This window comes from Ursus americanus, chromosome 36 (genome assembly GCF_024610735.1).
Source record: "Ursus americanus isolate L20-20 chromosome 36, mUrsAme1.1.p, whole genome shotgun sequence".
Classification (NCBI taxonomy): Eukaryota; Metazoa; Chordata; class Mammalia; order Carnivora; family Ursidae; genus Ursus; species Ursus americanus.
The window spans coordinates 18656808-18684602 of NC_142162.1; the positions used below are offsets into that span (position 1 = coordinate 18656808).

Here is a 27795-nt window from a genome sequence, read left to right on the forward strand (position 1 = left end):
GGGTAATTGCAGAGATTTGCGCCACCATTGAAGATTTGAAAGATGTAAGGATGGTGATTTATACCAAACTCCCATTTCAGTTCTCTTTTGGCTAGTGAGAAAACAGATGGCTTTTAGAGAATGACTGGATTCTTATAAAATTAATTACATGGGATGCAATTTGCAAGTGCTGTTTCAGATATGATGTACTTACCGAGTAGATCAACATAGCCCCTGGGAGCTAATATGCATTTATCGATTTAGAAAATGCTTTATTTTCATGCCAATCGATTCATCTTCATCTACAAAGGACAGCAGTATACCGTCATTGTCTTACTCTAGGGCTGTGACAATTTACCTTTTCTCTATCATAATATAATCTGAAAGGAGTATGGTCATTTTGATTTCTCCCGAAAGATTACACCGGCCCATTACATTGCTGCTCTTCTTCTAACTGGGTATGGCAAGCATCAGGTAGCAACGCCCTAGATGCTTTAGTAATAGCCAGACGTGCTACAGGCTAGGAAATAAACATCATTCCTGATGCCAATTACTCTGTCAGTCAGAGTCCTGGCAGAAAATAGATGGTACATTCAAAAGGGCTTAAACTGAAAATAACTTAGTGAAGAGATTATGTCCAGACCGATTAAGAAAACTGGCTTGGGTTTGTGAGGTTCCCAGAAACTAGCAACAGCAAAAAGCCATTACCAGCTCTAGGCCTGAAGGGGGGGAAGGATGGAACAGTATTACAGGAAGCTGGTAAGATCTGGAGCGTGGAAGAGGGTTAGGTAGCAAGAGATATGGTTGCCAAAGAAAGCAGCTGCCACCAAAATCTTGATCCAGTAGGTATGGAGTGACAGACCTCTGTCTTCTTTTGCTCTCCACTTTCTTGCTTTTTATGTTAGACATTCTCCTCAGCTGTCTTGTGATCACCGGTTGTACATGCTTCAGGTCTGGGGACTAAAAAGCTGACTGGAAGCTCTGAGTGCCCGTGAAAGGGTATTGGACTTGAGATTCACTGTAGGGTGATCTGGGACAGCAGTTTATGGAGGAACTGGAGGCAGCCGCAATGTCTGGAGCTAGTCCTGGTTCTCCCAGAATAATGTTCTAGTACCTGCCTACCCTGGAGACTGAAAGTGTTCTAGAAGCCTAGTGAAGCAACAAAAGCTAAGACCTTAGCATTTGGCATTCAAGAAGAAGATGGTTACTGAATCCTCTGTTTTCTGAGTTCACCATGCATCAACTGTGCCTAATATCCCCCAGTCCCAGGAATAAATGTTAAGATGTTGACCACTGTGGAAGAAGGGCCATAATTCGGTGCTAAATAAGGCTATAAATTTTCCTCTGATCACCACTTTAGCTATGTCTCAAATATTTTCTAATTTCCCTTGTGATTCTTTTTTGAACTATGAAGCTAGGGGGAAGTGTGATGTCTAATTTCCAAATAGTTGGAATTTTCTAGATAGTTTTCAGTAATTGGTATCTGAATTTAATTACATCTGTCAGTGAACATATTTTTTATGATGTTGATCCTTTCAGATTTATGAATGGCACAGTATGTTGATGATTTTGATAAATTCCATGTGCACTTGAAAAGAATATGTATTCTGTAGCTATTGGATAGTATGTCTTATAAATATCAACTAGGTAAAATTGGTAGTAATGTTGTTTAGTTCTTCTATATTCCTACTGATTTTCTGTCAACCTGTCCTATTAACTACTAAGACAGGAGTACTGAAATCTCCAAATATAATTGTGAATACATATATTTATCCAGACCAGTTCCGATAGTTTTGCTTATGTATTTTGAAGTTCTGTTACCAGGTACAAATGAATTTAGGATTGTTATTTCTTTCTGACAAGTTGACTTTTCATCATTATGAAACTTCTCTCTTTATCCCTGGTAACATATCTCATTTCAAAGTTTATTTTTGTCTGATATTAATATAGCCACTCACGCTTTCTGTAATTAGTGTTTGTATATATAGCTTCTTCCGTCCTTCTACTGTTAACTTATTTATAATTTTATATTTAAAATGAGTTTCTGATAGATAGCAGCATATACTTGAGTCTTGCTTTTTTACCCCGTCTGATAAACTCTGACTTTAAATTGGAGTTTTTAAATGATTTATACTTAATGTAACTATCAGTATAACTGAGTTTGAATCCACCTTCCATTTTTTTTGTTCCCTTTTATATAATTTTCTATCTTCTTTTAGATCAGGTGCTTTCTAGGCTTCCATATTATATCCACCATCGGAGATACCCTTTTTAAAAACTGGTAACTCTATAGTTTATAATGCACAACTTTAATTTATCACAGTCTATTTTAAATTATACTACTTCACGTAAATGTCTGACTCTTACAACAGAATATTTCCATTTCTCCTTCTTGGATGTGCTGCTGCTGTTATCAGCATCTCTTACCTACATGTGTTATAAACCACACAATGTATTATTTTTATTTCAGTTAATTATATTTTTTAATAACTTCAATAATGAGGAAAATGTCCTGTGTGTTAACTTACATATTTATGATTTTCGGTGCTTTCCAAATTTTCTTCTGATTTTTTAAAAAGATTTATTTATGTGTTTTCGAGAGAGTAGGGGGAGGGGCAGAGGGAGAAAGAGTCTTAAGCCAACTTTGCACTGAGCTCAGAGCCGGACCTGGGGCTCAATCTCAGGACCCTGAGATCGTGACCTGAGCTGAAATCAAGAGTTTGACGCTCAACTGACTGCGCCACCCAGGTGCCCCTCTTCTGATTTTTTCCCTTTGCCAGGGGGAAAAAAAAATTTTAACACTTCCTGTGGTCTAAGTCAGCTGAAGATGAATTCTCTGGCTTTTAATTGTCTGAAGAAGTCTTTATTTTCCTTTCACTTTGGAAGATATTTTTACTGCATGTCAAATTCTAGGTTGACTCTTATTTTTCAGTACTTTAAAGTTGTCATTCCATTGCCTTCCAGCATGCGTGTTCAGACAAGAAGTCTTTAATTATTCTTTTGTTTGGTTTCCTATATAATATTCTTTTTTCTTACTGCTTTTATAATGTTCTTTTTATCCCTGGTTTTCTACAACTTCACTTATTGTAGTTTTCTTTATGTTTTTCCTCCTTTAAGTTCATAGAGCTTCTTTGATCTATGGGTTTATACTTTTTATTAAATTTAGAAAATTTCAGCAAGTATTTCTTTAAATACTTTTCCTTTTCTCCTAGACAGACCCCTGCTTCTAATTTTACATATGTTAGACTGCTTGATATTTCCCCATAGGTCACTGGGCCCTATTAATTATCTTCAGTCTAGAAATCATCTCTTCACTATAAGCCCAGGCAATTATGAGGCTCACTTCACTTGCCGTACCTCTTTCAAGGATTATAGAACTGCACTGCCTACTATCCAATACCTAAAAATAGTTGTTTCCTATATTTTGTTTCGTTTTTAGTTGTTTATGGCAGGAGGTTAATTCTAGGCTCTGGGTTCAGGATCCATTCTCCTACATACTATTTGACCCTGGGTTAAGTTAACTTCTCCATTTCATTACTTTTCTCATCTTTAGAACAGGATTGCTTTATACCAACCTTGCAGGATTATTATGAAGATTCTCAATAATGTGTAATGTCTATAAAGTGTGTGACACATATTAAATGTCCAGTATGAAGGACATTACTCACCCTTAAGAAAATCGATTTGTGGGGAGAGATGGTGATAAATCAGGCCTTGGCTAAGGTTGGGATCAAGTGCAGGGCTGCTCCTTGATACTAACGGCTGGTGGATGATGGGAGGTGGAAAAGCTCTAGTGCCTAAGACACTTGGCCAAAGGGGGCCATTTAAGAATCTGGCTGTTTCAGGGCAACCACTACTTAGTAGCGTTCTTGAAGAACTCCTCACTTAGTTTCAAATCACTGGGCCTTCAAGATAATTTCCAAACCTCTCTGGTTAAAAGGACAAAGGCTATTTGTAGCCAATTAGGTCAGCACCATTAGCTCTGTGAAGTCAACTGTTGGTCAGAACAGCCAGGATGGAGCTAAGGCTGAGGTGGGAATTGACTGCATTATGTAGCAGTGTCTCTCAGAATTAAACATCAGAAAAATCTTGATCTGCCTTGAAGGATTAGTATCTTTCCTTTTTTTTTTTTTTTTTTAAGATTTATATATTCAAGAGAAAAAGGGAGAGCATGGGGGGAGGAGCAGAGGGAGAGGGACAAGCCAACTCCCCATTGAGCACGGAGCCTGAGGACTCGGGGCTCTACATGGGGGTCCATACTGGGTTCCATCCCTTGGACCCTGAGATCAGGACCTGAATGGACACCAAGAGTCAGACACTTAACCAACTGTGCCACCCAGGGGCCCCTCCTCCTTTTGATAATAGAAGTGAACTAACTGAATGCTTTTTCATTCTTGCTTTGTTTGCCAGGACACTCCAAGTCATACTGGGTTCTTAATCTCTTAAATGTTTACCCTTAATATTGGCATATGTGCCTTCTTTTTTTCTTTGTCTCAATCTTGTTATGAATATTCATGTTTTGTGACTCTCTTAAGATCGTTTCTTTCTGGAAAAAGATTTTAAAAAAAATATTCATTATATACTTTATAATCCAAGCCTTAGTATTTTATAGGTTTTTTGCTTTACTATACCTCCTTAGCAATTAAGATAATTAGTAATTATGTCATATCTCTTCAAGAGTTGAGCTCCCCATTGGTATAACTATTCCTGTAGTAACTGGAACAATGTGACATAAAATGGAAAAAATGTAATTCAAATTTATTTGGAATGAATACGATAAGAAATGTTTTTTGTATTCTTGTTCTTCACTTCAATAATATTTTTTGTTAATAAGCAAGTATATTTCTTATCATCAAACATACCAAAATTTTTTGATAACAGGCGTTGGAAGTACCAACGTCTAATTTCCTTAGCATTTACTGTCTGAGAATGCATAGAGGCTCTTAATGTCTCAGGGAATCCTACAACCTTCCAAATTTCATCTTTTCTTGATCTTTGCTGCACCAACCCTACTTAGAAGCATCCGCTCCTACCTTCCATCCATTCTAAAGCAGAGTGACTCAGCATCGTTTGTGCTACTTTAAATACACACCCCTGTTTTTCAGGTGTTAGAATATTCCATATAACTATAGCCACAAATGAGCTTCCTGACTTGAGCAATATTTGTCTCTCATTTAACATCTGTATTCTTTGCAGGAAAAGAACATGGAAAGAAGTTAGTGTAATAATAATCATAGAAATATATATTTATGTACCTCCTTAAAATGCCATTTCATTTAAAGCTATGCCTATAAATAGTTTCATTCATGGCCCGAGGCTCAAATGTTTGACCTTTAAGGGAGTTGTGTCATTGGATGTCATTTCTAAGGAAATGCCCCGAGGAGCTGCTCTTTTGGGAGGTATCAGCCACTTACTCGGCGCTCTTGCATTTGATGACGTGAAGTCTATTTTTAGGACTTACGCAGATTTGGGATCTGCTGCAGCGGAGTGCTACCGTGAATTCTTATGAGCTTCTTTTTTTTTCTCTTTATCTTCCCGGACAGAAAACAGTCCCTAGCATGAGTGTGTGATGTTTAGTATGCCCTCATTGTATACAGGTTTCTTTTCTTCCCTTAAAATGGGGATTTGTTTGCATCCCCCATCGATCTCTCACCCCTAGCCCGGGCAAAGTTTCCTGGAAGAACACAATTTTGAACACAGCTCACTAACAGGCATATTTTTATTTTTATTTTATTTTATTTTTAGATTTTGTTTATTTACCTGAAAGAGAGAGAAAGAATGAGTAGGGGGGAAGGGCAGAGGGAGAGGGAGAAGCAGACTCCCTGCCGAGCAGGCTGGATCCCAGGACCCTGAGATCATCACCCGAGCCGAAGGCAGACACTTAACTGACTGAGCGACCCAGGTGCCCCACATTATTTTCATTTTATTAATGAGGAAATAAAGATTCAGAGACGTTTAGTAATTCCACTAAGTTCAAACAATTAGTAAAGGTCATAGTCAGGAATCGATCCCACCTGTCGAACCTTTTGCATCTACTTCTTTTTTTTTTTTTTTAAGATTTTATTTATTTATTTGACAGAGAGAGAGACAGTCAGCGAGAGAGGGAACACAAGCAGGGGGAGTGGGAGAGGAAGAAGCAGGCTCCCAGTGGACCAGGGAGCCCGATGTGGGGCTCGATCCCAGAACGCCAGGATCACGCCCTGAGCCGAAGGCAGACGCTTAACGACTGCGCCACCCAGGTGCCCCCATTTACATCTACTTCTTACTCAGACCTCAGTGTTCTCTCATCTATGGAATGGCAATAATGTCCTTCTCTAAATAACATAAAAGATTTCCCTGGAACCTGGATTTTAGTTTGCCTTTGCCACTAGGTGGACATATTGGAAATAACACAACCTTCCTGGGTTTCAGTTTCATCAAGTATAAAATGAGCAGATAGGAGATATACAAGATTCCTTCTAATTCTAAATTCTATTTCATTTCATTTGAATTTAAGCATAACTTCAGAAATTCGAACATTGCATGTGTTTGACGGATATGGCTGCTTTCTTCATAGTAGACAGAGTCTCCTCCCCAGTCCTTCCCACTTCTTGACCTACCTGCAGCCTTCCCCTGCTTCTGTGCACCTTCCACTTCCGTCTGTCTATCCTTGCTCCTAATTTCTTCCTCTATGTACTTCTCACGAGGAGTTAGAGGCTGGGGTGGATAGATAAGGTGTGTTCTCAGAATTACAGTTACCTATCTGCTTAGTGACATGGTATCATTGAACATCACAAGGAATGAAAATGGGGGCAATGGGATTGGTAAGCGTTGATCTCAAATTGACAGATACCAGCCATGAGACTATACTTTTACCAAAGCTCTGTCTCCCTGGATAAAGACGTGAATAATTACACACAGGCACACACCCTCTTTACAAGTACTTAACAGTGTCACTTTCCATTAGCTACACATCTAGATTGCTGTCTCTCTTGCTTGTAAGTACATGTTTGAATAACATAATGGAAGACAACCTGTCTACCTTTACATATCAGTTCTGATATTCACGGTTGAGAAAACTTCACCTCTTTGGATTTATTTTAAGTCAATATGATGGATGGCCTGGGGAACTACAGCATAGGAGCAAAAACTCAAGAAAGTCTCAGCTAAGGTCTTTTCCCCCCCTTCTCCTTTTGGAAGCATAACCACTTCATCACTGCTGTCAAGTGAGGGCTCAGTGTGACAGGAAAATTGAAGGAGGAAGGCTGAAAGGCACTGTAATTTTGTTCCTTGGGGACTTTGGTCCAGCTCTGGTTATGTGGTATGTTTGCACACTTCTCTTTGGAAGCAGATTTATACATATGTATACGTATATGTATATACATTTATATATATGTGTATATATCTATATAGACATGTAGATATTCTTTAGATAATTAAGGACAATGCCTGCTGAAGAAGGTTAATTCTAATGAAATGCAGTTTGTGTGTGAATCTTGGTATGAATTAGGAAATGGGTATGCCATGAGTTTTTGCTTGATTTTCCAAAACCTGATATATTGAATAATTGTTTTTAGTAGGAATTACAAAAAATATATATTGTAGTCATCAAGCCCTCTCAGCTGAAATGGTTTAAATTTTTTAATAGATACAGTGCTTCTGGTGGAGACAGATGATAGTCTATTAGGCAGCTATTTTGATAAATAAACCCCAAATCTCAGTGGTTTGCAGCAAATATCTCTTGTTCTCGTTCATCGTCCTAAGAGTTGGTTGGCTGTCGTTCACTTGCTCTGATCTGGGTCCATTCCAGGCAGCAGGACTATGTTTGGGTCTTCTCTGCATGTCTCATTTGGGCTCCCTAGCACATGCTTGTCGCCTGGTGATGGCAGAAACACAGAGCAGGGGGAAAACCACAAAATGCCTCTTAAGGCCCAGACTCGGAATTGGCATCCTGCCACATTGCTCACATTCAATTGGCTATAGCAAGACACAAGGCCAGATCCAACATCCATGGACCAGGGGACATACACAACATCTATGCCAATGGGTGGAGCTCCAAATGCCACTGGAAAAGGCCTTGGGTGCATAATGATAACGCAGGGAGGAAGTGAAGGAGTGGAAACAGTGATCCTCAGGTAGGGATGCTTATTCCGTTTTGGAAGGACGAGCTATGGAGACTGCTTCCAGCTTTAAATGGCCTATTACCTTTCCTTTCTGTCTGCTTCCCTGACAGCAGAACCCCAGTCTAATGTTGTAGGTTAGCATCAGGAAGCGCAGCTCATCATTGGAATGGTTGGGAAAAGCACGGACTTTCAAGGTGGGCCCAAGGTAAGTTCCCTTCCTGTGCTGTGTCCGTGCTGTCCGTTGTATCAACAGCAGTCAGCTGTAGCATTAACCTGTGTGCGTGTGTGGTAGCCTCTGACATGTCTTTGAGAAACAAAATAACCAATAAATATGGAGTGGAAAATGCATTTCTAGTATGCACATGGAAGGGAAAGACATGATCGACTTGAAGAGACCGTTCTCAGCTTTTTGCAAAATGTTCAATGAAAATATAACACCTCAAAATCTCTTTGTGTCATAAAATTAGATGACATTTGACTATTTGACAGAATATACTTACCTAATTTCAGGTAATTTTTTTTTCTCTTTATTAAAATTTATTCAGTTGAAGAGAATAGTGTGGCCACTAGCTGTGTTAATCAATATGGTCATGTGCTTTATTTTTGACTGTTCAAAAGCTCGTGTTGGGATTATTAAAACTCTCCCTTCAAAGACTTGCTTTGCAAGTTTGTTATGTCCTTTCTAGTGGTGAATTTGTCATTTGCACCTATCTGTCAGACTTTTGAGAATAACAGTTTTGTTACTTATTTCTGCCATTGGTCCTATCCTGTCCTGACGATCTTCACCAAAATGAGTACGCGTCACCGTTATACCTTGTGCGTTTACTTCATAGGGACATTGTCTGGTTAAATATTAGATGTTAGAAATTGGCTCTTTAAAATGAAAACGAACTCCAAAATGAAGTCACTTTTCCTTGTTTGTGGCTAAACTTGGTGTTGTCTTTCCTCTGCATAAAGAGTGAATTGGATTGCACCGCACACCTTATTAACGAAGTGTCCGACAGCCACTGCAGGGTGTGTGGGTGTGCTTGCGTGGGCACCTGCATTTTATCCGAGGACACCGGATCCTTGTTACCGTGGGAATTTCTCCCTCTCTTCTACCTAAACGACGACCTTCCAGTCACCAGACAATGTGCCTCTGATGATCCAGAGGTCCTGCCTTAGGTGTTTACGTTATGTTGTTTGTGATATACAGACTATGTTTTATGTTGTTTTCTTAATTTGTGTAAACTTCATCCAAAGTCAGCGGCCCTCCCAAAATCAAAATGAAAAGTGGAGGGACTTAAAAAGGGGGACGGGATTAGTAACTAGCACATTTCTGAAGATGACGTGGCACAGTGAGGGGACACCATAAATTTAAACAGGTTGGATATAAACAGAAGTATTCTAGGAGGGAGCTGAGCCTTATAAATGGAAGTTTAACAGTCTGAGCTTCCATCTGTCCATCTGTTAGAGCACGGCCAGCACTGCCTTCCTCTCAGGGTCATCGTGAGGATACAGGGGGAGGTGCTCAGCAGAGCGCTCCTCTCCGAGGTTCTCTCAGGCACTAGACCTTTTCTGTGTCTTCTTCGGAGCAGGAGTGGGCACCCTCTGCGGCCCAGGAGGGCCTCAGCGAAAGCCCAGGGGACAGTCTGTCTCGAGAGAGTAGGTAGCTAGGGGCAGAAGGAAAGGGTGAGGCCAGGTGAATAAAAAGGCCCTCATTCTAAGGCGCCTGGAGCACATGAGGGAAGAGCCTGATGATGACTTTCCGGACACCCTGCGTCTGCCCAGAGACGCCTGACGTCTTGGATCCTTGTTTTCTCAGCGGCTACAGAATAGTGTTTTGTCAACAGCCTGCCAGAGGCCAGCTGTGGAGACACTGTGACCCGTATCGCCTTTCACTTTGAAGTGCGATTGGAAACCAACCAAACAAGCAAGCACGAAGCAAAACCTTGCTGTTTTCAAATTTTCTTTCTTCTAAAATTCTACTCTAATGTAAAGGAGAAGACTGTTACCCCACAGTCCTTTTACCAGCTGACTTATTCTCAGCTCAGATCAGGTTTGCAGTGTGGCACAAGCCGCTGGCTGGCATCGGGCTACTATCAAAGAGACAATATTACAAGGATTAGGTGTAATAAATGCCCTATCATATATCCAGCAGTGAGCTCTACTGCTAAGTGCGCTGAGCCTAACCCCTTCGGCCCGGTTGCTTAATATTTTGCCAAGGTTGCTTACCAGGAATTAAAAGAGGCCTAGGAACTTGAGAGCTGTGTGGGACTTTAGAGGTGATCTAATCTAGAATTTTCCAAACTATGTTCCCGTGGAACACTAGTGGCTTCCAACATGTTTCACAAGGATCCTTTAAATGGATTCTGTGGTCTAATAAGTTCGGAAAACGCTATTATACAGAGCTAAGCTCCTTTACTAAAGGGTGTTTCAAAGTCTTTGCTATGCTAATGTGACTCGTGGCTCTAAAGGCTACAGCACAGTTTTTCTCACATTTATTTGACCACAAAGTCCTTTTGTTACACAACACACATCGCCATTTCAATGGCACAGGCCACCTAGTGTGGCCATTAAGAGCATGGCTTCCAGTGTTTAGCTGCTGGGGTTCAGTTCCTGGCTTTCCCATTTATTGACTCTATGATCTGGAGCAAATTGCTTGACCTCTTTGTGCTTCAGTTTCCCCGTCTAAACTGGGGGCACTAGTGATGCCTTCCTAGAGAGCGATCTTACGAACTGCACAGTGCCTGGCACATCCTTGACTATTATCCCAACACAGTTTAGGTAAAAACCCATGTGATACCCTCGTTCCAGAGATGAGAAAAGTGGGTCCCCGATAGTTCACTCATGCAATGTCACTCATTCAACAAAGTGACCAAGTGCCAGTATGCACCATGCACGATAATTCTACCCCCAGAAATGAAGATGTCCGTGATGCAGCTTCTGCTCTAGAAGAACGCATACACTAGTGACTAGTGACCTGGCTCAGGTGACACCTTCTAGTAGTGAATCCAACAACTCAGGCCTCCTGACTTCTGTCCTGCAGCTCGTCCTCTGCTTCTGTCCTGAGAGAGAATGGGCTGTGTCGCCTGCATTGGTAAGCAAGGATAGTGAACGTTGAGTATAGCTAATAGACTTTTCTTTGTAAATTGGGGATGAGGGCAAATGTTTTAAATTCTTTGCTAGTGAGATCCAGAAAGAGTAATCAAGACAAGCACTTTTGGAAGAGAGCATACTCTAAAAATACAACCTAGAAAGGAATGTAAGAGGTAGTATGAAATGGCCCACATAGGAGAACAAGATAGGGCTGGCTTGATGTTTTTTTAGCCACCGTGTCACTGATGGTCTTCTCTGTTTTTGTCTAGGCCTCTCCTCCGAGGGCTTTCCCCAGGACTGTTTCAGTGAGCAGACAACAGCTAAAGACCTTCCCAACAGGGATGGAGGTGCATGGTTCCTGGGCTATCGAGCAGGACCAGCCTGTCCATTTCTGCTCCACGAGGAGAGAGAGAAGCCAAACAAAAGCGAACTGCACTTGGATCTCCATGTAAGTGGAAACCTCTGCCGTCAACAGAGATGCATTTACTGTAAACTGTGTTCACAAAACTGCTGAAGCTGCATTTCGTGGGGAGGTCATTATCTAAACATCAGTCAGCTGCAGAATACAGAGACACCTCAGTGGTCTGAAATGTGTGCACTAGAACGTGATTATGTTTACAGTTTACCTGAATGTTTTCAGAGTGCTCTCCCCACGTCAGCTTTACTGCCTAAACCTTGTGGTGGGAGTACCTGTTTGCTGCTTGTCACCTCTTAATATCACTTTTCTAAAAATTTGAGAGCATACGTTTGAGAGCATTCTCTAGAACGATCTAAATAGCCTGTCTCCCTCACACGTTCCTAAACATTTCTTTCCCTCCAGCTGTTCAGATAACAGGTGAACAGGTCAGCAGGAAGTCTGCAAATACAAGATGACCCATTTAGAAAACACAGCCTTCTCCCTTCGCATTCATCCATGTATTCATCCAGAACTGTCAGCTATACTCTACAGAACGGTGGGCTGGGTTGTAGCTCCTTCCACATTGTAGATGGCCTGATAGATTGACCAGACTGTCATCGTTGTCACCACCCCTCTCCATCTCTGTTTCTTTTCAGAGATGAGGGTGAACATTAGGAATGCAAGAAGGACTTTTTCTTTCTTTCCTTCTTTTTTCCCCTTTTCTTTCTTCCTTCCTTCCCCTTTTTTCTTATCTTCTCCCCCCCCCCCACTTTTTTTCCTTTGCTGTTGACTTTAATGCCCATCAGCAAACTTGTGTCCTTGATTCCTTTTGATACCTTCCAATTCATTACTTTCAGACCCAGAAGTATGTCTTTGACGAACATGGTTAGATCTGTAGTGTTTATATAGCTGGAGATTTTCTCAAGTAACCAAGAGCAGATGAACCTTGCACTTTTCGTAACCATAGTAGCAGCATCACTGGATGTCATTTTAGAAAAGCATTCAACATCCCAGTTATTGTAAAAGGAGGTTTGGAATGAGCCTGAAAGATGAAAAATCTACAGCCCTTTGTGAGATGAAATGGAAATTTGTAATGTTTTTGTTTTTGTCACCCTACCTCCGAAGTTAGGTTGTGCATCTTAAGATGTGGTCAATGAAAGAAGTGTAACAGTGACATCTATTGGTCAGATTACTTTAAGTTGTGTTTGCTGCAGCAGGAGGCTTGGGGTCTGAAAGGGTTGAAGTGGATTTTTGGGGTTTTTTTTTTGTTTGTTTTTTTTTAAGTTTTTATTTATTTACTTACGTAACCTTTACACCCAACGTGGGGCTCGAACTCATGACCCTGAGACCAAGAGTCACATGCTCCTCCTACTGAACCAGCCAGGAGGCCCTGAAATGGATTTTGGAAGACTACTTTCTTTTTCTTCTGTGTTTTTAAAAAATTATGTTTATTGTGTTTTTTATTAACACTGTGGCTAAACTATATATTTCTGGTTTTCCTTCTCCCCTGTGAATGAAATTATCTCTTATTTTTACTTATTTCAATTATAAAAATCAAAACAATCCTTTTGTAAAATTTGAATTATCTAGTAAAATTGAAAGAAAAGAAATAACTTTAAGCAACCAAGGACAACAACAGTTAACATTTGATAAATTTTCTTTGTATTTTTTACTATGTATGATTTATTTTAAATGAGGGATTGTTTTTACATATAAACATAGATTTTATGTTTCCCCCCTTTTCTCTTTACCAACTAATTTTACATTACTTATCCGTATTGTTACATATTCTTTCTAGATGTGTGTTTTTTTTTTTTTAAAGATTTGTTTATTTATTTGAGAGAGAGATAGTGAGCGAGAGAAGGAGCACAAGCAAGGGGAGAGGCAGAGGGAGAAGCAGACTCCCCGCTGAGCAGGGAGTCTGAACTGGGGCTTCATCCCAGGACCCCAGGATCATTACCCCAGCTGAAGGCGGACGTTTAACTGACTGAGCCACCCAGACAGCCCTCTAGATGTGTCTTAGGTGAATGTATACTCTTCTACTACATTGTATCTCAAAAATTTTTTAAATCATTTCTCTATTATTTGATGTTGGCGTTGTTTTCAATTTTGGAATACTCCACAATTTGGAAATAAATAGAACTACCAAACATATAATTTTTCCTGTACCCTTCCCCCCACCCCCAATATTTAGGACTATTTTTTTAAGATAAACTTGTGATTATTGTCTATAAATATATTTAGGCTTTTGATACATATTACTGCATAAAAAAGATCTATTTTCTGAACCAGCCTTTAATGGTTTATATATTATATATGGTATATGAATTATATTTATATAAAAATAATTACATGAATATATAATAAAATATATATTTATGTTTTAGTTTTCCATTAATTATTTTTTTTAATTGGGATAGTTTTTTATTTTTTTAAAGATTATATTTATTTATTTGAGAGAGTGAGAGAGAGAGAGAGAGAACAAGCAGGGAGAGAGGCTGAGGGAGAGGAATAAGCAGGCCCCCCCCACTGAGCAGGGAGCCTGACACCTCGATCCTGATCGGGGCTCAATCCCAGGATTGTGACCTGAGCCGAAGGCAGACGCTTAACCGACTAAGCCACCCAGGCAACATGGTATAGTTCCTTTAGATTATTTTCTGTATCAGTGGATTTTACACTTTGGGCCTTAAGGCTCCTCATCTCTAAGTCCTTTGCCCTCTTCAGACAGCACAATGTAACTCCTGTGTTTTAAATATTGATATTATAAGTAAGATGTCCATTTGAAAGGGTCCTACTCATTGAGTAAAAGTTTTGATCACCACACCAGCTCCCAAGGAGGTCTTTCCTCTGGGCGGGGGAGGGCTTTGAATAGTAAGGTCAGGGAGGCACGTGCGGCTGTGTGATATTTTGATCAGTTTTAAGTGTTAGGCAGGACTGCTCTGTTTTCAGTTCTGGACCTGATTTGCAGCGTCGATATCAGGAAGATACTTTCCTCAGCTTTTTTCTATAGATATGCTGCTTCTCATTAGTATGCAGGCGTGATAGCTAAAACATTTAAGAATTGGTGGGAGTTTGACACCAAGAAATCAGAATGGCCACTGGCGTTCAGGCTGGGGCTGCTGTTAAGTTCTCTTATTTAGCTGTGCATTAATTAAGTTTAGTTTAGTTTTTGTTTTTGTTTTTTTACTAGAACTAGAGAGGAAATATTTTAGACCTTGGGGCCCATTAGTCTATGTTGTAACTACTCAACTCTGGTGATAAAAATAGCCATAGAGGGGTGCCTGAGTGGCTCAGTTGGTTGGGAGTCTACCTTGGCCCAGGTCATGATCCGGGGGTCCAGGGATAGAGCCCCAGTTCAGGCTTCCTGCTCAGTGGGGAGCCTGTTTTTCCCTCTCCTCCCTGCTCCTGCACTCTCTCACTATCTCTGTCTCTCTCTCCAATAAATAAAGAAAATCTAAAACAAAACAAGAAAGAAAGAAAGAAAGAAAGAAAGAAAGAAAGAAAGAGAAAGAAAAAAAGGAAAGAAAGAAAGAAAATTGCCATGAAGAATACATACATGAATGAGTGAGCTTGGGCTCCAGTAAAAGTTTATAGATGCTGAAATTTGAATTTGAATTTCATCTAATTTTTCACATATCAAGAAACATTCATCATTTGATTTTTTTTGCCCCCACCATGTAAAAATGTAAAGATCATTCTTAGTTTATGTGTCATTCAAAAACAGGCCATGGGCCAGATTTGCAGTTTGCCAACCTCTGCTCTAGACCAAGAGATGGAGATCCCCTTCACTTTCACCCTCAGCTCCACCACTGACCAGCTATGGGGCTGTGGGCACTTGCTTACCTTCAGTGTCTTTATCAAGTGTGTTTTGACAGAATGGAGAGGAATAGGAACAGATGAAACAAAGTGCTATAATATTAAATTTCCTGATTCTGTTACAGGAGTGTCAGTCAGCCCAAGCCAAGTTAATATATGGGGAATGGGAATTATTTAAAGAAAACAAATAGATCTTCATATTCTCAGTGTGAAATCTTTGTCCTGATGTGAGGAACCATGTCATAACTGACCGCAAGACCAAAATTTGTCCCCTAACTATATTTGAAGGCTCATACAACTTTCTGTCTCTCCAGTGCTATCCTTCCCTCCCCTCCCAGTTTTTTTGAGGTACCTTGACGTATAAGTTGTATATTGTACAAGTATCAGGTGTACAATGTAATTATTTGATGTATGCATATATTCTGAAATGATTACTGTAACAAGTTAACATCTATCGCCTCACATAGTCACACGTTTTTTCTTGTGACAAAGCCTTATGATCGACTCCCTTTGCAACTTTCAAATATGCAATACAGTATTGTTAACTCTAGTCACCACGCTGTACATTACATCCCCAGAATTTATCAGTCTCATAATTGGAAGTCTGTACCTTTTGACCACCTCCACCCATCTCCCCTTCTCCTCATTCCCTGCCTAGATTTTATTTATTTATTGGCAACTGCCAGTCTGTCCTCTGTTTCTGTGAGTTCAGTTTGTTTTATTTTTTAGATTCCACATATAAGTGAGAAGATTAGGTATTTGTCTCTCTGTCTTATCTCATTTGGCATAATGCCCTCCAGGTCCATCCATATTGTCTCATCCCATATTCATCTTTAGTTACTGAATTGTGAGAAGCTATGGAGGTTCCACTGGGGAATGGCAGGAGGTAAGGCTGGTGTAGGATAGAGACTAGGCAGGCCCAGGGTACCATCTATTTTCTAACCAATATGTATTTCAGTGTTTAAGCAACCAGTGCTGCTGTCTTAGCTGAATGTCAGCCAGACTGCTGTGCAGAGAGGTTCTGTTGGAGTGATTATCTTCTCGTCCTCCTCAAACAAATTCTGTGGGCCATTCTGGCTGATCTACAAAACTCCTGAAAGACGAAACTCAATGCGCAGTCAGTTCGACTTCTGGGTCAGGAGGTTGCTAAATATTGCATAGGCCATACGTAGAGTGAAAAAAAAAATATTTGTTGTTTGTCTGAAGTTCAAATGTAGCTGGTTGTCCTGTATTTTATTTATGAAATCTAGCAAATCTAGGTATCAATTTTGGGGCCCATTTAGAATATGAACGTTACAAAGTCAGCTTCAAAGGGCAGTAGCCGGATTCCACCAAAGCGGGAACTATCATTAGCTACGTTCCTTAGTTTCTGGCACACGTTGAATGAGATGTGTCAAAGGCAGCTGACGAAGGACAGACTACAGAGCAAGTGGGGCCCAACTTCTTACAACAAGTGCAGTCTTTTGAAGATTCCATTTGAGAGGAATGTCCACCATGGGGGATAGTTTATAAAATGTCTGTAAACACAGAACAAGGTTGGGGTAGAAACGACACTAAAAGAAGTGTGGCCTGAGATTGAAAAAGAGATATGAAAAACAAAAAAGGTAAACAGTCATCAGGGTTGTATACAGGTTGCATGGATTCTGAAAGTAGAATTTGCACACTCGCTTTGAAAAAAACAAACTGGGGACAGCTGGGTGGCTCAGTCGGTTAAGCCTCTGCCTTCCGCTCAGGTCATGATCCCGGAGTCCTGGGATCGCGAGCCCTGGATCAGGCCCTCTGCTCGGTGGGGAGCCTGCTTCTCCCTTTCCCTCTGCCCCTACCCCTGCTCGCATGAGTGCGGGTGCTCTCTCTCTCTCTCTCTCTGTCAAATAAATAAATAAATAAAATCTTTAAAGAAAAAAAAAATACAAACTGAACTCTTCTTAGTGATTTCGGTCCCCAAGGATCATCTCAATCACCTTCTCACCTGTGCGGCCCGGCATTCTCCCTACTGAATTGGCTTCATTGACTGGGGAGGACACAGTATCAGCTCCCAAGTAATGGCATCTTAAGAATGGAAGGATATAATTACCAAGGCCATACCCCACCTTAAGTATCTAAACCATAACAAAAACTTCCATGTATCGATCACCTCTGAAATGCCAGGCACCAATCCTTTGGAGTATAATAATAATATTGTACAATAAGGAGAGAGGTTCAGCCAAGTCAGGGGCAAGGATTGGAACCTAGGTCTGTCTGACCCTAGACCTAAGTACTTCAATGTTAAGCTCCTCTACTTCTCCACTACTTTGGCTGCTTCTTTGTTTGTTTGTTGTTTTGTTTTTAACTTAAGAAAAAAAGTCGTTTAATAGATATGTTAGCTCCCATAATCAGTGAGAAGGAATGAGAACCAGGCTCAGCATTAGAAGCTAGAACCGCAAAATTGTGGAAGGAGCCAAGATGCCCTTCAACAGACGACTGGATTAAGAACATGTGATCCATATATACAATGGAATATTACTCAGCCATCAAAAGGAACGCTTTCATAACATTTGCAGCAACATAGACGGACCTGGAGGAGATATTGCTAAATGAAATAAGTCAAGCAGAGAAAGACAATTATCATATGGTTTCATTTATGGAACATAAGAAATAGGAAGATGGGTAGGAGAAGAAAGGGAAGAATGCAGGGGGGTAAACAGAAGGGGGAATGAACCATGAAAGACTATGGACTCTGGGAAACAAACTGAGGGCTTCAGAGGGGAGGGGTGTGGGGGAATGGGATAGGCCGGTGATGGGTAGTAAGTACGGCACATATTTCATGGTGCACTGGGTGTTATATGCAAGTAATGAATCATGGAACTTTACATCAAAAACTTGGGATGTACTGTATGGTGACTAACATAACATAATAAAAATTATTATTAAAAAAAAAAAGAAGCTAGAACTGCAGTCAAAATCACCCCACAGAACTCAATCTAGTGAAGATTCTGCAGCTGCTAACTGGAAGACAAGGCGCCTTGGCCTTTAAGACCTTGGTCTCTAGAGTTAAAGGGGAAGTACTGATGAGAACCTGAGCTGATGTCATGCTTTCCACCTCCCTCCTAAATGGCAGACTCCAGAGCATAATTTAGATTCAACAACAAAGAATGCACGGTGCCTTTGCAGTCCCGGGAAAAGGCCACATCCTTGTTTTGTTTTCTTGAAAGCCAATGAGAGCCTACCACTTAAAGCTAAAGGCCACAGATAGACTTAACCCAAATCAGTAGCATCAGACAGTGGGCCTGTATTCGCAAGTGAAGTGAATTCAGAAATATCAGGGTAGTTTGTTTCCTGAACAAGCATGTTTATTTGTATATGTGAGTACATGTATGTGTGAGTGTATGTATGTATGAAAGAGAGAAAGAGTGAGAAAGACAGAGAAAGAGCAAGACAGAGAACATGTGTCTATCCTACAGTGATGTAGGGTAAATGATCAAGAAGTGATCCAGGTAAAGAGAAGAGGTGAAAGTGGTGAATTATGGATTGAATTGGAAAATCGCCTTCATTATTTCTTACAAATGTTGCATCACTTTAAATCATGATAAAGCAGCTGAAAAGAGAGTTATCTGATTTTACTCCTAAGCCACATGAAATTTATCCAGCTTATCTCTCAAATTAGTTCTAATTTTGAAATTGGTGTGGAAGGTTATATTTAAATAGAAATCCTCGTTAATGCCAGTCGTCAAGTTCAGTTCTTTTTTTTTTTTTAAAGATTTTATTTATTTATTTGACAGAGATAGAGACAGCCGGCGAGAGAGGGAACACAAGCAGGGGGAGTGGGAGAGGAAGAAGCAGGCTCATAGCAGAGGAGCCCGATGTGGGGCTCTATCCCATAACGCCGGGATCACGCCCTGAGCCGAAGGCAGACGCTTAACCGCTGTGCCACCCAGGCGCCCCTCAAGTTCAGTTCTTATGCCATTTTCCATACTTCCCTTGACTTTCTCCTGTCCTCTGCATGTCCTGCAAGATAATGACAAACCTAGTAATGTCTCATATTTCTTTATAAAACGACAAGAACTTGGCTTACCCATTGAACCACGTGAATGGTTAATGGAACTGTGACATTCACTTTTCTTTGATCTTGATAACACTTACTGTCTTTATTTCCTTTTTGTTTGTTCCGACATGCACTATAATAGCTGTGCATGTAAAATTTGGACTCTTGAGAGTATATAGAGAAAACTTTGTATTATGTTTTTTTAAAAAGATTTTATTTATTTGAGAGAGAGAGAGCATGAGTGTGAGGGGAGGGGCAGAGGGAGAAGCAGCCTCCCCGCTGAGCAGGGAGACAGACTTTGGGGTCCATCCAGGACTCTGGGATCATGACCTGAGCCAAAGGCAGATGCTTAACCAACTAAGCCAACCAAGAGCCCCTATATTATGCTTTTAAATCCTGGGAGAACATAGACTAGAACTGAGTTTTATAAAAATAGTGAGAAATTTACCTAGGGATTATATTTAAATGCATTGGTATATTGCTGCCGAAGTATTTTATTTGGTTTCCCTAAAATTCAGAGAATTACTTTTTTGCCCCCTTTGAACGAGTTTCACTTTCTCAGCCTACCTTTTCTGTCTTAAAAACCACAGCTCTGTATGTACTCATTGGACTGAGTGCTGCGAGCGTCACACGGTCTCTTTAAACCTTGGTCTCTGGATTCTACACGTATCATCTATGTTCTGTGTGTGTATTTCAGAAAAGCATTTTCCTTATCTCTCCAGGATACACATGGACATTTGTGGTTGAAATGACAATCCCACAGGACCCACTTAGAATTTTAAAGGCAGTAGTAGCCTTTGGCTAGAGAATGTTGAGGGAGTGTTAACATGAGGTTCCAGTTGGAATGGCCTAGTTATTTTTCTCTTGCCTTTAGATTTTTATAGAATTTAATTAAAATATCTTGATTTATTATTATCATTATTTCTAAATTGCTTTAAGAGTTGCAGCTACTGTATAAATGTCCTGTGATAACCTGTGTCATAAACTTCCCTCTCTACCTACAGAAAGTTAATGACCTTGATTCCAGGAACTGTTAAAAACATTTCTTCAGAATATTTCATGATACTTTTTGAAGTGTTGAAAGCGACAGTAGTGCTATGTATACTTTTGTTTAAATCCCAAATTAAAATGATGTACAGGGACGCCTGGGTGGCGCAGTCGTTAAGCGTCTGCCTTCGGCTCAGGGCGTGATCCCGGCGTTCTGGGATCGAGTCCCACATCGGGCTCCTCCACTATGAGCCTGCTTCTTCCTCTCCCACTCCCCTGCTGTGTTCCCTCTCTCGCTGGCTGTCTCTCTGTCACATAAAAAAAAAAAAAAAAAAAATCTTAAAAAAAAAAACTTATCTTAAAAAAAAAAAATGATGTACAAAGTGGAGGCAATAGTGAATATATTTCAAAACGATGGAAATGCGATTCTCTCACTCACTGATCCCTGCAACTAACCGCACTCCACAATGACAACCCCTATTTATTGTCTTTCTTGCTCAAGGAAGACTGAATCAGGAAAATTAGCACATTTAATTCTTGGAACAGTCCTATGAGTTAAATGTTATTGTTCCCATTTTATAAATGTAGGTACTAGTTCATAGAAGTTAAGGAACTTACCTAAGTGACACAGCTAGTATGTGACCAATAGGTAATATTTTATATTGAATCCAAATATGTCCCATTTCAAAGCCATAGCTCTTGCCCCTTCCTCTCTTTGCCCTCCAACTATGCTCAAGAATGGGGTCACAGCTGTGACAATGCCTACCTTTCTCCTTTGTAATTTTAATGCATTTACATTTATTTCCATATTTTTCTCTTTACATGACTAAATGGTGAGTATTAAAGGAATCATTACCGATCAAATCAGGGATCATAATCTTTGTTTCCTGTCCGTCTTCAGCAAATTCCTTCTAGCTCCAGTAGCCATTGGTTCCCACAATGAGGTGATGTATTTTGCCTCCATTCTGACTTTTCAATGTGAAGGAGAGCTGTTACAAAATACTGTCTTTGTTTGACTTTATGGTAATGAAGAGAATGAACATTTAGAATCAGATTGACTTAAGTCAAACCCTAGCTTTGCCACTCCTTGGTAGTATAATCTTAGAATTGACCTAATTTCTTTGAACCTCAGTATTAACATCTATAGCCGTGCCCAGTACAGTCACTAGCTGTGTGTGGCTTTTTTTTTTTTTTAAGATTTTATTTTATTTATTTTTAAAGGTTTTATTTTTAAGTAATTTCTACACTCAACGTAGGGCTCCAACACACAACCCCAAGGTTGAGAGTGTCATGCTGTACTGACTGAGCCAGGCAGATGCCCCCCTATGTGGCTATTATTTAAGTTAAGTAAAATTTAAAATTTAGCTCACTGGGGTGCCTGGGTGGCTCAGTCAGTTAAGCATCTGCCTTCAGCTCAGGTCATGACCCCAGGGTCTTGGGATCGAGCCCCACATCAGGCTCCTTGCTTAGCGAGGAGTCTGCTTCTCCCTCTACTCCTCCTCCTGCTCATGTTCTGTCTCTCTCTCTCTCAAATTAAAAAAAACAAAACTAGTTTCGCAGTCACACGAGCCACATTTTAAGTGCACAGAGGCCTTCCATAGCTAGTATCTACTGTATTGGAAACAGAGATAGAGATCGTTTCCATCACTGCGGAAACTGATGCTGGGCAGCATTCATCTACAAAATGGGGTTAAGGATGCCTTTTCACAGAGTTATGAGGGGTTTAGGGAAGGCACAAGAAAACTCGAATAAAGAAACTAGTGTGGTGCCGACTTGGGACAACAGTGACACCCTACGAAAAGCTAGTTGTCTCCCCCTTCTTCCCTCATGCATGCTCTTTTCATCTACCTTCATTTCGTTTCAGGTAAGTCCATACCCTCCATAATTTTTCAATTGCCTCCTTTAAGTATAAAAAATATTTTAAAATAATACCTAGATCTTTGGTGTTTGAACTAATATTCTCAAGATAACTTTGACCTTGGGCGCCTGGGTGGCTCAATCGGTGAAGCATCTGCCTTCATCTCAGGTCATGATCCCAGGGTCATGGGATCGAGCCTGCTTCTCCCTCTCCCTCTGCTGCTCCCCCTCCTTGTGCTCTCTCGCTGTCAGATGAGTAAATAAAATAAAATTAAAAAAAAAAGATAACTTTGACGTAAAAGAAATTAAGGAAGGAAAAGAAAAAGATACGCAGTTATAGCATAGCCAATGGCTGTCTAGTTTTATTCTTTGGGAAGAAGGAGAGTATAGGCACCAGTAGGTATATATGATTTATTAGATTCCAGTTCTTCATCTAAAACTTTAACCACAATGAAATGCTTTCTTTATGGACTCCATACTTTCTGGAGTGGAACATAAATACTATTTGTTTTAGAAAAGCTCAAAAACCTTCAGAAACATGTCCCAGGAAATTCTGTACCTTAGAGAATGCTCCCTTTCTCCCCCACTCCCCTCCAGCTTCACAAGTGAGTCTCAGCCTTTCCTTCTCCCCCTTACATTATTTTATTTTGTCATGGACATTGACTTCATTTCCAAAGAACCTTGGGTACTGTTTGGTGGAATTAATCTTTGAAATATTTGATAGTAAGACCATAACCAGTAGTGTACTAAGTATTTTCAGGCTTGATTTTTGTATTTGTAAGAGTAAGGAAATTTTAAATGAACTAACACCTTTGATGACTAATGAGTTGGCCTAAAAACAAAGCAAGAAAATGGTCAGTGCTCTGCTGTTGCTGACCTGGGCACTTTCCAGGCCAGCCCCTGTCTGGAAGCATCCCTTCCCCACAGTGGGAGAAGTCACAGTCCTAAGGGATCACACTCTTGAGTTTCAGCAGCAGTATGTGTCAACAGACTCTTCAGAAAAAGATTTTCTTGAGAAAATCCAAATTCGTGGATTATTTTTTCTTTTTTTAAAAGATTTTATTTATTTATTTATTTATTTATTTATTTATTTATTTATTTGACAGAGAGAGACAGCCAGTGAGAGAGGGAACACAAACGGTGGGAGTGGGAGAGGAAGAAGCAGGCTCCCAGCAGAGCAGGGAGCCCGAAGCGGGGCTCGATCCCAGGACTCTGGGATCACGCCCTGAGCCGAAGGCAGACGCTCAATGACTGAGCCACCCAGGCGCCCTGGTTTTTTTTTTTTTTTCCTGAAATGATTGAGTTGGTTTAAAAATCATCTTGGAGGGTCCCCTGAGTGGCTCAGTGCGTTAAGCATTGGACTTGATTTCAGCTCAGGTCATGATCTCAGGGTTGTGAGATTGAGTCCCAGGTTGGGCTCCATACTCAGCGGGGAGTCTGCTTGGAATTCTCTCCCTCTGCCCCTCCCCCAACTCACACGTTGTTCACACGTTGTTCTCTCTCTCTCTAATAAATAAATAAATAAAATCTATTTTTAAAAATCGTCTTGGAGCATAGGAAAAGTAATAAAGAACATGATGAACTTTGTCTCCCACAGTGGCCATCTGGGAGAATTTTAAAGTAATTCACTCCCTTTAGGTGATACAGATGGACAAAACAATCCAGAGAGTCTTGGCCCTGAAACACCCAAAGGGATCCCTTGCAAGAGTTTCCTTGGATGCTCTCTTCACTCTTGGCGCAGCTGTGGCATGGTTAGGTGTGGTACTCAGTAGGCCTTTCTGTAACACACGATCCCGTTCAAACCAACTAGCTCCACTGCCCACGTGCCTATGCGGAAGGAATTGGGAGGGGCCGCTTCCTCTCAGCTGGGCCATCAGCTCATCAATAAATACTTGTTCCGTATTGACAAGGTTAAAAAAAAAATCTTAGACGCTGGTTGATGGCTCTAAGAAGGTTGCTGCTTTGCTAAGAAAATATATCTTACCTATAGAGTACGTACTCCGTGCCAGGCATTGATCAGAGTGCCAAATATATTAGTTCACTTAGTGCTCCTAAGCACCCAGGAAGTCGGTCCTTTTCTCGTTCCCAGTATCCTGGTGAGGCGGCTGAGGCATAGCTTGCTTGCCCAAGGTCCACCTTCTTGAAGGAGCAGAGTAGGTTGTGAGCCCAAGACCCAAGGCCAGGATCTTTACAGCGCACACCTGCCCTGGTTCCTGATCATTGAAAGACCACAGACACACTGCTCTCTTATTTGCTTCCATCCTCACAAGCATGTCCCAGGCTCTCTTTTTAACTTTCAGAGTCTTCTCGTTTGTTACCAACATTCAACCCATTTCCCCTGAAGATTTGAGACTGCTCAGGGGAGCCAGTCTTGGAAACATTTTACAGTAAGACTGCTCAGTGGAAAAAAACCTTCATCACTGAGACCTGCCCTTGCCATAGGGTAGGTGCAGCCTGTTGGGTGTTTAAAAGGCAATTAGTAGAAACAGTTGCTGGCTCCTCTCAGGCTGACCTCAAGGGGCTGTCCTAAGTGTTGTGTTAGTGCAGAGGGAAGCCGCACCGGGAAGGCACGGAAGGCACTACAAAACTGAAACAGAAAGGGAAGCTTACGGAGGTCTCTGGCTTTGTCTGTTATTTGGTGTCATGACTCCATTTCGAGGATGTGGAAAGCAAACCTAAGGAGGATGCTGTTCAGGAAGAAGGTAAGCTCACAGGCCAGGGGCAGCAGGGAGTCGGGAGGTGGACAGGAGTTAGGAGACCTCGTGTCCCATCTCGTTGCTGCTCGAGAGCCGTGTGAACTGCTACCAGTTCTTGAGCTTCGCGTGACTTCACCTGGCTTCGTCTTTATTTATTTATTTTTTATTAAAGATTTTTTTTTTAATTTATTTATTAGACAGAGAGAGAGACAGCCAGCGAGAGAGGGAACACAAGCAGGGGAAGTGGGAGAGGAAGAAGCAGGCTTATAGCAGAGGAGCCTGATGTGGCCTCGATCCCACAACGCCGGGATCACGCCCTGAGCCGAAGGCAGACGCTTAACCGCTGTGCCACCCAGGCGCCCCTGGCTTCGTCTTTAAACAAAAATGCTGAAGTAGTTGATTTCTAGTATTTCTGAAGTCCCGTTCAGCTTCCCAGCAGTTTGATTCTACCCACATTCTTTCATAACCCTAAACTCCTTTCATAGGATGTCGTTCCTGAAACAAGTGTCTTTTCGGAGTGCTTGTGATGTCCTAATTTCCTCAGGTCTCACCATTCGTATCAGACTTCAGGTACTAAGTTAACACATCCTTCCTAAACCCCAAAACCCATTTCTGCCCATTATCCCGCTCACATCTTTATCCATAGTTTACTTACTCTCCCGAGTCCACTGGTCTAAACTTGTCTTCCGCAGAAATAGTTTCTACACCCTTACTTACCCTTAGTAATTTTAGCTCCTTTCTGCTTTTCTCAAGCAATCATCACATGAAGCTAGTTGAACCACTTTAGAAGCTGGAAGCAATTAGTCATTAAAAACAGGCCCTTCTAGAACTTGAAGTAATTTGGGTAAGAGAAACAGGAGGAGAATCTTGTAGCCTAACACCGTGAAATTAATCTCACTTGCTTTACTTTTCCCTTGCCTTTCTGGGGTTTTATGAGAATGTGGGGGAGGAATTATCTAAACTGAATGATGTGGGGGAGGGTTGCAAAGAGTAGAGGTTGGGAGGACTTTAGGAGGTTTTTCTTTTAGGCAATGTCCAATTTCTGCAATTGAGTTAAACAATACTTGTTAATGTTGATTCTTCTAATCTTATGAGAGCCAAGAAGCTAGGTTCTACTGATGGCTCTCAGGCGATGGGCCTTTTTTACTGCAACACTCTTGTAGGCTTATTTCACCAAGTAGCAGTTTGTTGGACTGATTTTCTTATCATGAAGTACAGTTGCCTTTTGCCTCAGTCTAGGAGGATGGTGAGATCGGAGAAACATGGAGAATTCACTGCTAGTAAATTCTCCACACAAATATGTGTCCAGTTTTCAAGTAGCTGGGTACCAATTTTTTTTTTTTTAAGATTTTATTTATTTGAGAGAGTGAGCACGAATGAGGGAGAGGGGCAGAAGGTGAGGGAGAAGCAGGCTCCCTGCTGAGCAGGAAGCCTGATGCCGGGCTCAATCCCAGGGCCCTGAGATCATGACCTGAGCTGAAGGCAGACGCTTAACTGACTGAGCCACCCAGGTGCCCCTGGGTACCGATTGTTTTTAACAAATAGTTACAAAGAACATCACATGGGTCAAATGCTACCTGTTTTAACTTAGTTGTCTAAGGTGGATCACTTTATCTGGCCTCTTGCGTAGGTATAGCTATTATAAGGCTTAAGGGTCTTGAGGTTAGAACTGTCAAGGAGCATGAATGTCCTGTCCCATCCTAGCTGGACTAAGAATCAGATGGACAGGAGACAGATTAACAGGAGAAAATCAAATTTAATTTCATACATACAGGGAATCCACAAAGACATGGAAATTCCAAAGATAGGCAAAATGAGGCATATATGTTATCCTAAACTAAGGAGAAGGGGTAGGGGTCTGGGACTTTGAAGGGAAGGAATGCAATTCACAGGACAACAAGAGCAGATGTTTGGTACTAGATGTTTGTCCTGCCGTACAGATGCGTCACTCAGATAAAATTTATCTCTGGTAATAACCATTATTCTGGGGAAGACCCCCAATTTAGATTCTTTTGTGTAGTTAAGGGAGGGGCAAAAGTTTCTCTTGAGCCTGCAAGGTCTCGATTGCCTTCAACACCAAATAACCTTCATGCCATAGTGGCCCATCTTCGGGTGGCCTGCCCTTGACCCGTACAGAACAAAAGAGCTTCAGGGGAGGTTGTAAAGGAGAAAGTCTTGGCTGATACTGGCTTTGTGTAGTAGGTATTTAATAAGTAGGCATCACAGAGTAAGACACTGAGATAAATGAAGTCCAAGAGAAGTGATTATTTTTTCTGCCTGAAAATGTTAAAGCATTAAATAGATTCATTTTTCAAGACCAATCAACTAAGGTCAAATTTGTAGGGTTCTTAAAAATCCTAGAAGAGAGCACAGGCCGTAATGTCTCCGATGCTGGCTGTAACAATATATTTCTATATATGTCTCCTGAGGCAAGGGAAATAAAAGCAAAAATAAACTATTGGGACTATGTCAAAATAAAAAGTTTCTGCACAGTGAAACAAACAATCAACAAAACTAAAAGACAACCTACTGAATGGGAGGAGATATTTGCAAATGACCTATTCAATAAAGGGTTGATATCAAAATATGTAAAGAGCTGATACAACTTAACACCCCAAAAACAAATAATCCAATTAAAAATAGGCAGAACATATGAACAGACATTTCTCCAAAGAGGACATACAGATTGGCCAAAAGACACACAAGCAGATGTTCAACTATCACTCATCAGAGAAATGCAAATCAAAACTACGATGAGATATCACCTCACGCCTCTCAGAATGGCTAAAATCAACAACACAAGAAACAAGAAGTGTTGGCAAGGATGTGGAGGAAAAAAACCCTCTTGAACTGTTGGTGGCA

At 40.9% G+C, this 27795-nt stretch overlaps 1 protein-coding gene across 1 annotated transcript in view; it reads left to right on the forward strand.

The window, feature by feature from the left end:
* The window catches only part of FMN1 (formin 1), a 403510-nt gene that overhangs the window by 81125 nt on the left and 294590 nt on the right, over nt 1-27795 (forward strand). The window contains exon 3 of the mRNA XM_087859297.1: nt 11429-11607. Coding sequence (XP_087715423.1) covers nt 11429-11607 — 179 coding nt within the window. The remainder of the gene's footprint in view (nt 1-11428; nt 11608-27795) is intronic.